This window comes from Medicago sativa, chromosome 3 (genome assembly GCF_051527215.1).
Source record: "Medicago sativa cultivar Bolivia chromosome 3, Bolivia_mono, whole genome shotgun sequence".
Classification (NCBI taxonomy): domain Eukaryota; kingdom Viridiplantae; phylum Streptophyta; class Magnoliopsida; order Fabales; family Fabaceae; genus Medicago; species Medicago sativa.
This window is the reverse complement of record NC_140751.1, coordinates 47,135,825-47,153,595: the sequence shown is the minus strand read 5'-3', so window position 1 is coordinate 47,153,595 and position 17,771 is coordinate 47,135,825. Positions and strand designations below refer to the sequence as shown.

General features: G+C 33.6%; 2 protein-coding genes and 1 pseudogene across 3 annotated transcripts; all 3 read right to left on the bottom strand.

Annotated features, from left to right (window-relative positions):
* Positions 1 to 2,569: 2,569 nt before the first annotated feature.
* Positions 2,570 to 3,779, bottom strand: LOC146937802 (Plant basic secretory protein (BSP) family protein). The gene has a single exon (XM_085751921.1). The coding sequence runs from the start codon at positions 3,572 to 3,574 to the stop codon at positions 2,681 to 2,683; it is 894 nt and encodes a 297-aa protein (XP_085608047.1). The 5' UTR covers positions 3,575 to 3,779; the 3' UTR covers positions 2,570 to 2,680.
* Positions 3,780 to 5,301: 1,522 nt separating this feature from the next.
* Positions 5,302 to 10,387, bottom strand: LOC146937801 (F-box protein At4g22280-like; annotated as a pseudogene). Its single transcript, XR_015031039.1, has 4 exons — positions 10,274 to 10,387; positions 7,484 to 8,445; positions 6,484 to 6,605; positions 5,302 to 5,524 (listed from the first exon to the last, which is right to left on the bottom strand). The product of XR_015031039.1 is annotated as an F-box protein At4g22280-like (transcript).
* A 2,734-nt stretch (positions 10,388 to 13,121) lies between these two features.
* LOC146937800 (glucan endo-1,3-beta-glucosidase 12-like) lies at positions 13,122 to 17,261 on the bottom strand. Its single transcript, XM_085751920.1, has 4 exons — positions 16,868 to 17,261; positions 15,363 to 15,866; positions 13,916 to 13,946; positions 13,122 to 13,562 (listed from the first exon to the last, which is right to left on the bottom strand). The coding sequence occupies exons 1-4, from the start codon at positions 16,926 to 16,928 to the stop codon at positions 13,382 to 13,384; spliced, it is 777 nt and encodes a 258-aa protein (XP_085608046.1). The 5' UTR covers positions 16,929 to 17,261; the 3' UTR covers positions 13,122 to 13,381.
* Positions 17,262 to 17,771: the final 510 nt, after the last annotated feature.

The window sequence follows — 17,771 nt, the reverse complement described above, 5'->3', positions numbered from 1 at the left end:
TCCACTGCCACCTGTCAGAAATATCAGTCTGCAAAACAATATTATTAAGAAGATTCCTACACTCCTCTACCAACACCTCCTCCCAAGCCCACAACCTCCTCCTCCATCTCCACGCCTCTCCCCCTACCTCCCATCCTAGAGAAAACATGTCAGCCACCGTACAAAGTTTATTATTCGATAAATCAAAAAGGCGACTAAACCGAGTACGTAACGGCACATCTCCTAACCACCTATCATACCAAAAGAAGGTACTAGTGCCATCACCCACCCTCTTCGACACCCTCTCTACAAACCAGCCCCCATCAATGTCACCTATCCCGTCCCTAATCTTCGCTATCTCCCTCCACCAAAAAGAACCACTTCGGCCCCCAACCTCCAACCTCCCTGCCTCCTCACCATACCTCGCCACCAACACCCTATACCATAGTCCCTCTCTATCCACCAACATCCTCCAGCACCACTTTCCTAATAAAGCATTATTAAATTCCCTTAACTGCCTCACCCCCAACCCTCCATACTCCTTTCGTAAACAGACCGAGCTCCAAGCAATCCAGGAAATTTTCCTGTTATCCTCACTCCCTCCCCAAAAAAATTTATTAAAAAGAGATTCAATGATAGAGATTATACCTGACGGAGCTTTGAAGAAAGAAAGAGCATAGACAGGAAGCGAGGTCAAGACAGATTTTAAGAGAACCAACCGGCCACCAAAAGAGAGAAAGCGACTCTGCCACCCCTACAATCTAGACTTAATAGTATGCAACACTGGATCCCAGAATGCTAACCGAGTCGGATTACCTCCAATAGAAAGACCCAGGTACAAAAATGGAATCTTGCCCACTTTACAATTTAAAATTGAGGCCGCCTCATTCAGCCAAGACTCCGCAATATTAACTCCAACCAGCATACTTTTATTAAAATTTACCTTCAATCCAGACATATCTGCAAACAAAGTCAACACCGCTCGCAAGGCACGCACGTTGGCCCAGCTTTTTGTTCCAAGTAACAATGTGTCATCCGCAAATTGTAAATGAGACACAACGGTCGGATTAGAAGTACCAACCGTGTATCCTGTAAACAAGTTATTCCCCACCGCCGAAGACATCAAAACATTCATCCCCTCTGCTGCTAGCAAAAACAGAAACGGAGAAAGAGGGTCTCCTTGACGTAAACCCCTTTGCATAGGAAACTCTTCTGTAGGGCTGCCATTTACTAAAATTGAAGCAGTCGCCGTTGTTACACATTCCTTTATCCATTTTCTCCAAAGCATCGGAAACGCCATTTTACTCATTACTGCATCTAAGTATCCCCAATCAACAGAGTCATATGCTTTTTCAAAATCGACTTTAAAAAGCATCAATTCCTTCTTAGCCTTTTTTGCCTCATCCACCACCTCATTAGCAATCAAGATGCCATCAAGAATCTGTCTATTTTTTTACAAACGCTGACTGAGTTTCTGAAACAACCGTACCCATAACCTTTTTGAGCCTATTTGCTAACACCTTAGCCAAAATTTTATAAAGAGAACCAACCAGAGAGATAGGCCTAAAATCATTGAGACGTTGCGGACTATCAATTTTAGGAATCAGAGCTATGAAAGTATTGTTGATACCTCGAGATAATTTTCCATTCCGATGAAACTCTGTGATGAAACGCATAACATCATTTTTCAACTCCTCCCAAAATTGCTTTATGAAACCAAAATTAACCCCATCAGGTCCTGGGCTCTTGTAACTATCACAGCCCCACACTGCTTCTTTAACTTCAGTTGCAGAAAAAGGCTTAATGAGACTGCTACCTTCCGCGTAAGATAAATGTTTGAAAGGCAAATTCTCAACACCTGGCCGCAAAGTATAAGGCGCCGCATAATGATCCTTAAAATGAGAGAACACTACATTCCGAATAGGCTGCACACCTTCCACTAAGATACCATTCACCAACAGTGCCACAATGGAATTACGTCTCCGCCGACTAGAAAGGACCGAATGGAAATACCTAGAGTTGGCATCTCCATCCTTCAACCAATGTAACCGAGATTGTTGCCAAATTATGCTTGTATTCACGCGTGCCAATGAATGTAAATCATGAGAGACCTCCCTCAGTTCGTGAACCTCTTCAATTGATAAATCATCTTCTTCCCCTTTAACATCAAGCTCCGCTTGTCGAGTTTTTAAATTATCAATTTTTCCAGGAATATTTTTTGCGTGCACTACATGCCACTCCTTTAGCGCCCCTTTGAAATTGATAATAATAATAATAATTTTATGAATAATTTTCAACGGTCTCCATTAATTTAGCTCAATTCAGTTGATGTAAACAGTACACAATATACATCTCACTCATCCATCTTAAAAATAATTGTTAATTTAAGCTACTTGAAAAAACAAATAAACAATGTTAAAAAGTAAAAAATTAACTGCTATTTACAAAAAAAAAATAATTAAATTTAATACCAATCAATAAAACTGAGTTGGCACATGCGTCACGTTAATTCCATGTGATCATTGCATCAAATGTATGTGGCCAAATTAATAGCGTATTTGATCAAAATAAAAAACTCAGGACCACCATATTGATTTCAAATATCGTTTTCAATAATAATTTTCAACAACAATGGTGAATAATTTAAAATAAAAAAATGAACTATTTGCATAAAGTTAAATACTAAAAAATATGCTACTTGCTAAAGATAAGTAGCATTATACAATCCACAAAGCTTCGTGGCTTTCAATCTCAACACATCACCCACCATACGATCATGCCACGTATCTCTCATAGCCTCATTCAACCGTTGGATGAACCCCTTATCATACTTTTCACAATAATGCAACAAACGTGCAACATGAGTAGGGTCCTTATTCTCCCACCATAATTCACGTCCATCTTCACATTCCGGCGACTCCCCGACGCCACCAGAGAGTCTCTCACGGTGGAATCCGGCTAACTCGGCGATATATTCTGCCATTCCATCAAGAAGCTTAGGTGGTGCCTTAGACCTTCCATCCCATAGCCAAACTCGAGCCATGGCACGTTGAATTGCACCTACTATAGCCATGTTGTTGAAATTCTCATCTTCAAGTAACATAGGACTAATTTCAATCACGTAGCTATTAAATATTTTTTCATCGTTGGTGATTGTAGTGATGGTATTGTGATTCTGACGAGCAAGACGAAGGGTGACACTCTTTATAATCTTCTTATTCTTGATATCAATGTTATCGTTGTTTCCATTAGGGTAAAGAATTTGTTCCACAAAGGAGCTTGTGTTGAGAAGTATACGTGAGGCTTTGTCGTTTGAGATGTAAAAAAGAGTAAAACGACGACCGGCAAGGGAGGCTTTTGTGTCGTTTACTATGTGTATGTCAAAGGTTTTTGATGCTTCATAGTTTGCCCATATTGAGATTATTGCTACAAAGAGAATAAGGAGGATACGATGTATGATATTGTTGTTGTTTGGGGTGAATTTTTTTGAATTGTTGGTTGTGTTGTAATCGTTTTGTTGGTTGATCTCATAAGAGGAAGGGTTGAAATGAGGTAGGAGTGGTTGGATGAGGAAATGTTTGTCTTCCTTTTCCATTGATCTTGAAGAAGTATATAGTTGCGTTGATGGAAATGGAAATTTATAAAAAGCCAAAAAGATTTGGGTTATTTTTTTATGATTCTATTGGTGTGTTCTTTTAATAATAGAGCAATGTTAGCCATGTTTTGCTTTCAACTAATTTTTATTTTACACTATATACGTTTACATTTGGATATACGATGACATGAGCACCATCTATCCTTAATCGAAGGTCATGAGTTAGATTATTACAAATACAAAGGCATTATAATTTGGGAAATGCTAACCGATGTTTCTGCGATACGGATTAATGATAATAAAAAAGGATATTATATAGCCGTCATTGCATTTAATATTGTGTAATCAATCTATAAAAAGTTTAAAAAAAAATCTTTTTTTAGTAATAACTTCATTTTTGGACATCCATAACCAGTGTTCCAGAGGCACTGGTTAGTATGACCCTTATAATTTATATTTGTTTCAGGGGAGAAAGGCGTTATATTTGAAAAATAATTGTGTACCTCATGATTCTATCTAATTTATATATAAAAAATTATGGTTAATTATTAAATTTATTTTATGTGGATTTTATTAACAATAAGACTAGTTCTATAGGATGTAATTTATACATTATTTTAATCATTATATCTTCTATGTTGCTTTATTTTATTTTTGACAATTCTTCTATGTTATTGTGGATTATAACGAGATAACACAATATGTGGTGCATGTGAAAGTGGGGTACACAAATGGTTATATGTTGTTAGGTGTAAGGACATGAGTATGACCAATTTGTTATGTGACAACTACATCAAAATTACAAAATTAATTAAAGGAGAAAGTTTTGGTACAAAAGGTAAGTCTTACCTCCATTATAAATGAATTAAACGTTTGATATATAAAAGAGATGATTTATATTATTTATAATGTTATAAAGGTTTTAGATAAAGATGTGCCGTCTTCGTCTCATGATCTTCAAAGAGTTTTTTATTGTTGTTTCCGGCGTTCTACAAACTCTCCAACAAATGATATCAGTGTTTGATTCAGCTTGATGACAAGGACGAAAGTTGAATCCAAATGTTTGAATATAAATATATAATGTGGAAGACTCACACATTGAGAAAAAGATTGTTGGATTTAAGGGTCAATTAGGGTTAACATTATTCCGAAATGATTTTGAAATTCACTCATATTTAAATCCATATCAATTCATTAAGTAACTAATTAATCAAGGCTTAATTGCACTTTTGGCCCCCTATCTTTCCAAAACTTGCGGTTACAGCCCCCTAACTAATTTAAATACAAAACAGCCCCCTAAGTATTGAATCTTTGGCAGTTTTGACCCCCCAAGGCCAAAAAAAAAATAAAAAAATGACACGTGGCACCTCATTTAGGGTGCCACGTCAGCGTTGGGGGCCAAAACTGCCAAAGATTCAATACTTAGGGGGCTGTTTTGTATTTAAATTAGTTAGAGGGCTGTAACTGCAAGTTTTGGAAAGATAGGGGACCAAAAGTGCAATTAAGCCATTAATCAATTATCAAAATACATACGCTGCTGGGAGATTGGAGTAAGGAAACAGTCAGTAGGTTTCAAAACAAAATGATACAAATAAATACTGTCAATTTGGTTCTTTGTTGGGTTCTTAGGCTTCCTTAATAATATAACTTAGATTAAGATAATTATATGGAAACATAAGATAAGCATGGGAGATAACCACAACAACTCATTTCAATCATTTGAAAAGTAATTTGACAGAAATAAAGATATCGCAAATGTTCTTAGAGCTAACAAATGTTTTTCAATCCGCTACAATACAAATAAGATTAAATAAGTAGCAGAAAATCATTGAGGACGAAAGTTTACACACTAGACCACTGACACAGATAGCAAAACTTCTGTCTTTTCACAATTTGTCCTTTAAGGAGATCTTCATCTTTGATGCTTCAAGTTATTCAAAGTAGCTGTAACTGAAACAGTGAAAACGAGCAACTCAACATAGTTTCTGAATAAAGATCTCAAACCCCTCTATAATAACACACACATCTTCAAATATCCCCAATGTCCCCACCCCACCAATGAAAAGCAAAGGAAAAGAATATCAAGGCAAAACAAATCATTCCTAAATCAAATCAAAAGAAAAGTTTAAATTTAACATGTTCTTTATTCATGAAAACTTGTTCCAAACACACTGTAGATTGTGGGATTAACCGAACAACCAAATTTCAAAGAACTAAATTAGGCTCATATCATGAAAAGATCTTAGTACAAAAACGAAAAAACCTACTTTACATACTAAATAGCCTTAATTACACTTTTGGTCCTCGCATTTTGACCAACTCACAAAAATGGTCCTGCCTCTTTCAAATCGAACAAAACCGTCCTAAACTATCATGTTTTTTGCAGTTTTAGTCATACCTCCTATTTTCAACTCCAGAAACGCAGAGACATGACAGTTTTAGGCAGTTTTAGACCTACCCCATATGCTCAACCATGAAATAAACAAGAAATAAAGAATGACTATTCAGCACACTAACCAAAAAAACCCTCATTTGAAACATATCTTAGAAATTAGGGTTTTTTGGTTAGTGTGTTGAATAAAGTGGATTCCTTGTACCTTCATGTTTTATTCCTTGTTTATTTCATGGTTGAGCATAAGCGGTAGGTCTAAAACCGCCATTTCTCTGCGTTTAAGGTTCAGTTGAAACTGCCATTTCTCTCCTAGTTGAAAATAGGAGGTAGGACTAAAACTGCAAAAAACATAATTTAGAGACGGTTTTGTTCGATTTGAAAGAGGCAGGACCATTTTCGTGAGCTAGTTAAAATGCGAGGACCAAAAGTGTAATTAAGCCTACTAAATATTATAAAGAACATCAGCCAAATCATATTAATATGAAGGTAATACAATGAAAATAATGCTGATACGTACCAGAAATGTAGTAATAACACGTCACTGGCTTGTAACCAACTAGCCAACATTCCCTTTCTTACCCCTCCTAGAATATACCTTCCACACCTTGGACCCACTTGACCCCTGCAGCTGGCTGGGTCCTATCAAATGCAAAATTATATAGTTTCAAGAAATAAAAAAGTAAAAATATTACTGAAAAGGAGCTTTAAGAAATTATGTTGATATAAAAAATACACTGAAGAATTTTGAATCAGCTATCATGTCGATCAAGTCAAAATTGAAGTTTTTCATATGATCTCAAAAACAGGCATAATAGACTTGGTGCATTTAAAAGAATACATAACTTTTACATACTAACCAAATATTTTAACACAATCAAATAGATAAAAACAAATAATACAATTCCTTTAGTTCAACTTGCATTACCTTCACATCAAGTTATTAGTTATTTCAATCAAACATCTCATATTCCACACAGAAACTGGGACGCACGTTTAAGTGTCTATCTCTCTGCTGATTAAGTGTTCCAACACTAAGCATTGGCCGGAGCCATGCTTAAGCATACTGTTGAACCCTAAAAGCTTCCTCTCCATTATGTCCGTACTTCACACTAGCCTAAAGACCTAACCTACCATTCTATAATTCAGTCAATCACATACATTTTGGCTTCACTGAGTATTCAACCATACTTAACATGGTCTAAAAATGTTGGGATGCTATAGTTTGCAAGCGTATCCAATATATGGTCCACATTCAACCATATATGGTCCCTACATTTTACAAATAATATCTCATATGCCACACATAGAGATGTGTCAAATTGTAAACTGTAGGAAGAGGAAGGAGATGCAGAGTATCCAATATATGGTAAAAAGACTAGTAATGGAAACAAAACAACATTCAGTATTATGATACAGAGAAAATGTCCAACAATTATACGAAACACGTAACTAAAGACATTAGACAATAGCATATACAATATTTTTTTTTTTTAAGATATGAAAACAGTCGAACATACCTCAAGAATAATATTATTTAGTTTGAGAGATTTGACACTACCAAGTCCCTTCAATAGCTCAATTGAACACTGAGAAGCATATGGTTCATCATGTGGATAGCCGCACCCAAGATCAATGACTGCATCAACTAGGGAGGTCAGGTTAACAGGGATAAATTCTATTATTGGTATGGATGTGCAGTATAAATATAGAAGATTCACAGCATCAATCTTGAGTGTCATAATATGATCATAATCTACACCACACATAAGAAAACTGATGGTCAACTTCCTTAATGTGGAAATTGAGACACTAATCTGGTTTATGTGCTCCCAATAACAATCATCCAATTCCAACTCTTGTAAGACAGGGCACCCAGACAAAAGTTGTTGAGCCGAGTTCTCATTTGCAAAGGTAACATTTGTAACTACTAATGTCTTCAAGCTAGGGAAACAAATACCACTAGGAATGTGTAGAGTGAACTGAAGTCCTAAACGCAATTCATTTAATGACTCGAAAGCAGCAAAACTATGTGGTAAGACAAAGTTATCATTTCGATCACCTAGTGAAAGGCCAAGATATTGTAGTTTGTGGTTTGCAGCAGAAGATATTATAGAACTAACTTTGTCTGTATCAACGGTAAATCTAAATATTTGAACACCAAGCCTTTCAACATGAGTAGATTTGTGCATAAGTCTTCCAACTAGATCTAAGAGGCAATTTGCCTTGTTTTTCTGATTTTGGAGGCTTTCATTCATACGACTACAAGTTTGAAAATTAAAGGCAGATAAGTAGGTCCACAAGTGTTCCACTTCTTTGCTAATATGGAAGTTCTTGCAGCATCTTTTGTAGGGAGTAAAGAAAGAATACGAAGAACTCCCTCAGGTAAGTCACTAATCATATCGTTCATGTCATCCACATTATGTCGTTGGATCTTATGCACATCGGTTGATGAGATTGGACCAGCCATGACCTGTGCTACCTGATCAAAAATAGTAAATCAACAATAATAAAAATGTAAACTAATAAGGATTAAGGAGTTACAAGTAAAAAAAGAAGGGCAGCCCAATGCACCAAAGCAGGTCTGGGGAAGGGTCCCACCATTGTGGTGTATTGTTCGCAGCCTTATCCTACATTTTACACAAGATGATGTTTTCATGACTTAAACATGTGACCTTTCAGTCACGTGACAACAACTTTACCATTGCGCCAAGTATTTTTTTTGAACTGCAAATATTATTAAACCCGGCTTATGTAAGACACACAAGAAACCAAGGTTGAAAGAGGAGTGATTACAAAGATGCCGTATACATGCGGAACACCACAAAAGGATTACCCAAAAAATTCCGTATACATGAGGAACCTAAAAACCAACCGTCCCTAAACAATCCAACCGAAAACCAAGTTCCGGAGCACCAAAAAAGCCCAAAAAAAACCAGAATAGCAGCAGAACAAATGGAGTGTGAAAACCGCCAAGACTTCACACTAAATTGCTCACCCAATGACCTCAACCAAGGCCGATAGAAAACCTGCCACCACGCCGGCTAAACCAGCAAAAACAGACCGTCCGAACCACAAAACCAGCAGCTGACAGCAGCATACCAACACACATAACACAGCTACTGACAGCAGCATACTCACGGCTAACAGCCGCACCAAAACTGCCAAAACCACCCGAGCTAGCCAAAAAAACGGACCTGCTAACAAAACAGTTGCTGGCAGCAGACTGAACACAGCTAACAGCCGAACCAAAACAGCCACGACACCCCCCCCCCCCCCCCCCCCCCAAAAAAACACTACTCGATTACCTCTTAAGGAATTCTATAGGATTCCACCTCCACTCATAAAACAAACAGACCGGCATTTTATGTAATCCATTGCGCCAAGTATGTATAGAATAATGAGTAATATTTAAATCTAGGTAGTCAATCCAGGCGGGATCGTGCATCTCAGTGAAAAACTACGATGTTTTAAAAAACGGTCCGTTACCGAGAAAAAGGCCACGACAAAAAGGTATAGGTAGCTGACGTTACCGTTTTTCACCGTTTTTACAGAGTGAACAAAAATCACGGCGAAACACCGTTACAGCCGCGACAAAACATTGTTACGGCCGCAAAAAATTGCCGTTCATGACAATAGACATAGAATCCGGATATTTTTTCAATTGAGATAGATGAAAATCATATTTTTAGCACATATTTGATCATAAATTACTTAAGTTATCTCCTTATCTAGTTTAGAACTCCAAATTTTTCTCTAGTTTAAGTTATTTAAGTTACTATCATTATTTAAGAGTTGTGCAATGTTGTGATTAATTCACACCGTGACAACCGCAATTCGTATCGCAACACCCACAACGGCCGATATCGCAAAATCCTATACGCGACCATGTTGACCGCGATAGTTATTTAAAACCTTGGATGGGAATGTGAATCCAAGCTCACTTCCAGTTCGTGTGCTCCGGTTCAGGAACATCACAATTTTGGCCTTGAAAATTGAACCGTTTGAAGGACAATTTAGGTTTTTGCAAAAGCTTAACCCTTTTCTTTCTTCTCCTTTCCATTCTCTCTATGTAACGACCGTTTTCAACCCTAAACCCTTTCATTCATACTGTTCTATGATTTTTTTTTTATCCTGTTTTTTGTTTGTTTGTTACATTTGAATCAGCTACTACTAGAATAGCATAGACATTAAAAGACACATTGTGTATGCCAACACTTGTAGTTAAGTGTGAGTTTGGAGGAATAAAAAGACATAGAAAGTAATAATCTGAAAAATACATTGAGAAGAGAAGAAGATGAAGAGTTTACCTTAGCAATAATGAGGAGAGGGACCCAACAAGCTAAAGAGCATACTGTAGTGAAGGAAGATACTGATGGGTCACGGTTAGACCTAACTTGTGAGACAAATTTTTTTTTTTTAAAGGGCTTGTGATACAAAGATTTTTGTTTTGACGTTTTGTGAGACAAAGATGGTCATTTCAGGGGAAAAAAATATATTAATAATGAATCACATGCCAATGTTAAAGATTAAAAAATGAAAACAATTCCTAAATTTTATGTTGACAAAATTATTTTTTAATAGGTTGAATATATAATTTTCAAGATAATTTTTTAGCTGGAACCTCTTAACAAATGTTCTAATGACATTTTCCCTAAAAAAAAATGTTCTAATGACATTTGTTGGAAGTTCTCTTAAAGTATACTTCATTTATCCCTAATTATAAACCATTTACAAAAAAATAAATATCGGTAAATATATGATCATCTATAAATTTGTAGATGTATTTATTATTATTTTTTTCAAATATACTCTTTATTAATATTATCAATATATGCTTTTTATAAATTTGTAGATAGTATCGATGTGTTTAATTTATATGATATGTCCATAGCGGAAACTAAGTGTCTTGTCTACATGAATGAAGACTTCTGGTTATGGCATAAATGTCTAATTAACGTAAGTTTTGATTTACTAAATAAAATAGTTTGTAAGGATCTAGTAATCAGTTTACCTAATACTCCCTCCGTCCCATATTACTTGACCTATTTAGAATATTTGCACTATTCATGTACAATGCTTTGACTCTATTTTTCTACTAATATATAAAAACAAAATATAGCATATAAGATTTTGTTAGATTCGTCTCGATTAATATTTTCAAAATATCAAATTTTCGTAATTTTTTCTACTAGATTATTAAAGAAATTTAAGTTTAAAATTGTACATTGGCATACGTGACAGAGTCAACTAGGTCAAGTAATATGGGACGGAGGGAGTATAAAATTTTCAAAAGACCACATTTATAATGCATGTCAAACGGACAAGCAAACTAGAGTGTCGTTTAAGTCTAAAAACATTGTTTCCACAACACGACCTCTAGAGTTCCTCCATATGAATTTGTTTGGTCCTTCAAGGACAAAAAACTTATGTAAGAATTGTTCAATCTAGGAATCGATCTCAGATTCTCCTCAACAATTCGTTATTTATGGAACTTATTAACCACTTGAGATTTGTAAGCATTTCTAGAAAGAGTGAAAGACAGTATGTGAAGAAAGACAGTAGCACGGAGAAGAAGAGGCAGCGAAATAAATAAAGTGGAAGATTTTTGGGGTTCCAAATGGTGGAAGGTAGTGCAACTAATTTAATCCTGTCATTTTCCATTCTTATATATGTCATTTTCCAAAATAATCTTATATGTCAATTTCCATTCTAACATTGTCTAAAATATTAGGGGAGAGACAAAAGCTATGTAATGTTTTTAGTTTTTTACAAATAAAATGTAACCTCAAACATTAGAATAATAATAATACAACAGAGAAATTTCAAAGCCTTTGTTTTACTTTAAGTTTAAGCTATTAAGATTCTTTGCCTTGAATGTACGAAACCATTAAATTCCCTGCTTCTCTAGCACTCTATCAGTTTCTGGAGACTGGGAAAAGAAAAAATAGGCAGCAGATAAAACTAAAATAAGTTGTTTATACATGTAAACAAAATAATTAAAAAACGGTTAAAAAAATATTTTGGGCTCCTTGACCAGATCAGTTGATTTATACCTTTAAAAAGAAATGTATCCTTAAATATCACCCTCAATACAAGTTATTAGATATATTTTTATACCATATATCTCTAATTTAAAGTACTAATTTATTTTAAAAGAAAAAAAAATCAATAGTTTGGCATATGTTTTAGAGACTTCTCTAGGACATTGTTGTTAGGCTTCTCGAAGTATTTCTATTTCAATCCTATCATCCATAAGCTAAAGTGTTAGGCTTATTTGAGGCTATAAACATTGCTATTAATTGTCATATATGACGTGTGTTATCTTTGAGTCTGATTGTAGGTTACTTGTTGATACTATTAACTCCAACTATACTCCAAAAAATGAGTTCAAAGATAATTATTTTTAGATGTAAGGATTTATTGTCATCTCGCAATAATTTTATTGTGAGCTATGTCAGGAGGCAGACAAATAGAGTAACTCATAGCATAGCTAGAGTTTCCTTATATCACCTTAGCCTCCATATTTTTTATGATGTATCATCTACATTGTATCCGTTATTCTTTAATGAAATGGATTAGTTTTGTCTTTGCTAAAAAAAATAATCAATAATGAATGGTAAGGTCTACAATACACCTTGATGAATTGACGGTAATTTACCCCTAATAATAAATAAGATTCGATTATGGAACGAAGAATATGAAAATCACATGCTGAATTAAGGAGATGAAGAAGTATGATGTTATTGAAATGAATAATTTTGTATACACAAAATATTATTTTAATGGTACACAGAAAATTTGTATATTATTTTGTGAGGTAAATATAGTATGATCAATAATTGTTTTTATTCCGGATCAAACTCAAATTCTACCAAACAATTCATCTTTTCGTTAAACTCATTAATCGTTTGAGTCTAGGTTCGTTGAAAGTAGCATATTAACTATACTAAAAACATTTTCCCGTGACAAAACTACCGAATTTTATTAATTTATCTGAAAAGTGCTAAATGAACTTTTAAATAATGACCAGGGTGGTACAATAATTTTGTTTTATACACATATAGCTTTCTTGACAAAAAGGACAAAGGAAATTTGAAATACAGAAGAAACGTATAAAGTAATACAAAGTAATGTTCACATGGGTAGTCAATCTGATTAGAGAAAGTAATATTTTCTTAAGAAAAAGGGGAAATCCAATTTTTATTTTTTTGAAAGGTTAAAAAATATATATATAGTATAGTCTATACTAATATAATCTCCATCATATAAATAAATTTCTACAAAGTGCATCTATCATGTATATTATGTTGCACCTCTTGTACCTAGCTAGTTGCTTTCCAGTCACACAAACCCCACAAAAAAACAAAACAAACACCAGAGTTATTTTTGTGAGAGAATTGCAAAATAAAAAACTCTCATTCATGTTGGATATACTTGTTTTGCAAAATTGAAATTGCCAAAATAATGAAGCAAATTTGTGCAAAGCTATTTGATGTTGAAGCTGCAGCAGAGATAGATGGGTTTGTTGGAACAGGCACGTACCCAAAAATATTTGCACCACTTGTGTTTGTTGTGTTTAAGAGTGATGAACTAGTACTGCAATTTAATGTAGACACAAAATATTAGATTTTTCTGTTATAAATAATTGTTGCCATATAACAAAAGAAACACTCTTATACATATATTTTTTGAAGAAAACTCTTATACATATATTATGTTTTTAGTTTCTATAATCATCTTGAATTTTATTTTTAAATTCTATATTCACTTTTTAGTCTATATAAATTATAAAACTATATGATTTTAGTCTTTAAAGAGAAATTAAAAACATGTACTTTTTTGTAATATGCAAAGACAAAAATTATAGAAACTAAAAACTTATTTAATTCTTTTTTTCTGACAAAAAAACATTTAATTCATAAACAATATATATGATTAAAGATAGTCACCTTGTGGATGGATATTGACAGGTCCCAACACCTGAAACACAGATTAATAGATTAATAAAAGCTTCTAAGCATAAAAAATAAATTAAAAATACACAAGTAGATATTAGGATAATGCTAGTTATACACTCCCTTTTTTGACAAAATACTTAATTATACACGCTCTGTAACATTTGAATTCGAATATCCTATACTAAGTATACAAATCAATTGCATTAGTTAAATATATTTGTAGTTACAGTAAAATTCAAAAAATTGATTTTGATTCCTACAAAATTTATTCATTTTTAATTAGTACTTAGAAATATTTAAATTGTGTGTTTTCAATCTTCTATAAACATAAAAATGATGGACTACATAGAGCAAATCTTGCATAGGCACAAATACAAATGAAAAATGTTTATGCACACTTGCATAAATAGAAAAAAAATAAATGAAAAAAAATGTAGTCACATCATTTAATTTTTTTCTCCTTTAATTTTTTTCAATTTATGTGTGTATCTAACCACTTTTTATTTATGTTTGTGACCAAGTAAGTATTTCTCAACTACATGTACACAATTCTAAGACTAAAGTTAAATATCATTTTTACAATGATTAAATTTAATTTTATAGAGATAAACACATGTTTAACTTTTAATTATAAAAATGGATAAGTTAAAAAAAATTGTGATAAACAAGACACCTTTGATATGGACAAGAATCAAAGATATAGCCTGCAATAAAGTAGAAAAAAAAGCTTGACTTGTGCATCACTCAATTGCACTTTTTTAGTTCCTATATATATCACCAATGCACTTTCAAAGTCTATTCAAAGATACACTACACTACAAGCTTTATTTTATTGTCCCTTGTAGGTCCTAAATGGAACCCAAGAATCCTTCACAAGGATACACATGATTTGTACTCATTTACTAGCTTTGCATATTTTTATTTCTGTTTTTAACTTTTTAATTAAAAATTGTCACATAATTATTTAAGGTCACAACAAGGGTCTTTGAAAATCCGTGACACCAATATTTTTATATCTATAGTAGAATCGCTCGTGATTTAATTCAGAAAGGACCGAATTGATCTTTGTGAAAAAAAAAATATGTTTGACACCCATTTCTCGTGTCCCAAGGAATTCTTGTCCGTACTTTTGTGAAGCTATCTTTTGTAGCTTCAGTAAAAACTTGTATTTTTTGGCCACGTGGATGTGGCTCCAAATGAATAAGAAATCAAATATTAAAAAAAAAAAAATCAAACTGCAACGAAAAGAGACGAATTGTGATGGATAGTTCATTGTGTGATCTACCAATCACAATTCATTGATTTCGGTGCGGTTCAATTAAGTTTTTAAGATTTTTTAACGGTGATCATAACCGCAATTGAAGTCACATTAGTCGTATCCGACTGCAATTTAAAACTGTGATCATAACATTAAGTATCAAAATAGTAGAAGCCTTACTTGGATTTGTGTTAGTGAGGACAGCATTTCCACCAAAATTGCAACTATTAGGAACAGGATTCTTTTGATAGTACTTATTAAAGGCAAAAGAAGCATGATCATGAACAGAATTAGGGTTATAACAGCTTCCACCAGGTTGAATTGCAGAACAATCAGTACCACCATATCCACAAGCATAATCCAATGCAACTTGTAAAGATCTTTGTGAAGCACTAGGGCTTGCAATGCACCAACTTGCACCTGAAGAAACCGGTGAATTTGGCGTCGATGGAGCAGTAATCGGCACCGTTGAAGATGGAGAATATGTATCTGGATTGGAATCAGGATTCAAGATTGGTGATGTTGAAATTGTTGGAACTAAATTTGGAATTGTAGTGATTGGAGTTGTAATATCCCTTTGAGTGGTTGAAATTGGAGATTTAAATTCTAATAGTTTCTCTTTATGGCTTTGTAGATTTACTTGTGTAACATGTCCATGTGCTTCTTTATTTGTTTCACTGTAACCTTTATATTGAAAAAAAAACAGTTGAAATAGGTTATTTGTCTTGTTCTAAGCATGTAAATAGGAATGGATTTCAAATCAAATTTTAACTTTTTTCTTTTGAGGGGGAAAGAAAAGTGCTAGCTAGATTCAAATTTTTCCATATCATTCAACCTAACATGAAATCTATGAAGCAATCAATAACATAGACGCGGACACGATATTGACACTAACATGTTGACATCATCGACAATAATTTGAAAAAATGAAATAATTAAAGGTCGTCGTCATGTGTGTCGATGACTGATCAGACACCACACCGTATACACTTTCCATTTGAATTGTCGATGCTAGATTAAAATAGTGGAACAAAAAATTGATAGTTGTATTTAATCTAATCCAGGTCCTTGAGCCTAAGAACAACTGATATTTTTTTTCAAAATTCAACACCTAATTTATTTTAGCATAAGCCACTCATTGTTATATAGCTCTTTGATTGCTTGAAATAACTGGTTGAAATTGACCAGACTAAAATAATCAATTGAACTTTAGAAAAAGATAGTATTTAGAACTATCACTATGATCATTTTTCTTAAAAAATTATGGGTAGAATAAAGTTCTAAACTATATGTTTCAAAAAGAAAATCTTTCTCTATTCAAGTTTTTTTTTGAAGAAGAAATATTCAAGTTGAACAACAATAAAAGACAAAGATGGATAATAAAATAGAGAGAGAATAAAACAATTTAGATGCCAAACGTAGCTGCAGGAAATACAGGACATAACATATTCATGTGGTCCAAAGAATCTAGTTGCTTAAAAAGAGAAAAACATAGAATATATGCAAAAGATAAAGGAAAAATAAAAATACTAAGAATTAATTGAAACAAAAGAAAATAATGAGGAAAAAAAAATTCATAGCAAGTTTATGATAACCATTATCTTAAACAAGATTAAACTAAACAAACCATGTAAAAACAGAACTGAACTGAGAAGAAGAAAAGAAACAATGAAAAAGAAAGTTACCAAAACAAAGGAAATGACTCAGTAGAAGAAGTAGTATGTGATAGTTTACATTCCTTTCCATCTTCAATGTTTATTTCTTCTTCTTGTTCTTGTTCAATGTGGTTCCCAAATTATAGTATTTTTTCTTTGGAAGAAACTAGAGAGAAATGAAGATATCATAAACTAGAGATGTTGATTGAGAGATGTTTGGAGAAAAGGTGTTTTATGTGCTAATCATGTTAATAAAAATATATATATTGTGGAGTTTTGAGAGACAAAGATTTGACAAGGGAGAGAATGGTGTGAAGGAGGGTGCAAGTAAGTAAAAGAAGGGGCACAAAAGGAGGGAAGAGAGTTGAAAACAAAGTAAAGGAGGAATTTTTTGGAATTTAAGTTGGGTGTGTAGGGTTTAGTTAGTGATCATTGTAATGATGGTGCTGATGTGTTAATTGCTTTTCTCTTTTCTATGCGTCTCTTTTTACTGTTTTATTATACAACTTATTATTATTTTTTCTTTTCATTTTTCCTTTATTTTTGGTGAATATATATAATCACAAATATGTTTTTTGGTCTTAACCTTCTAATTACCAAGTATATATTTGGTTTGGAGTTTACGTCGCTAATCATGTGTTTATATTCGCTTTCATCGTGATTTAACATTTGGTTTGGAGTTTACATCGCTATTCGTGTGTTTATATTCGTTTTCACCGTGATTTAAGAAAAGCCCCAAAACTAAGCTTATCACGCAATGTGATTTGTCACCGTGGAATTGATAAACCCACCGTTAAAGCAATCATGTACTAAGCGTATGTTTGGTTTCTCGTTTGCAACACACAGAAGCACGTTTGCACGTTTTCCGAATTGTTTTGGTTTGATTTCCAGAAATACTAGCTTCTAATGTGATTTTTTGTCGTGATTTCAATCA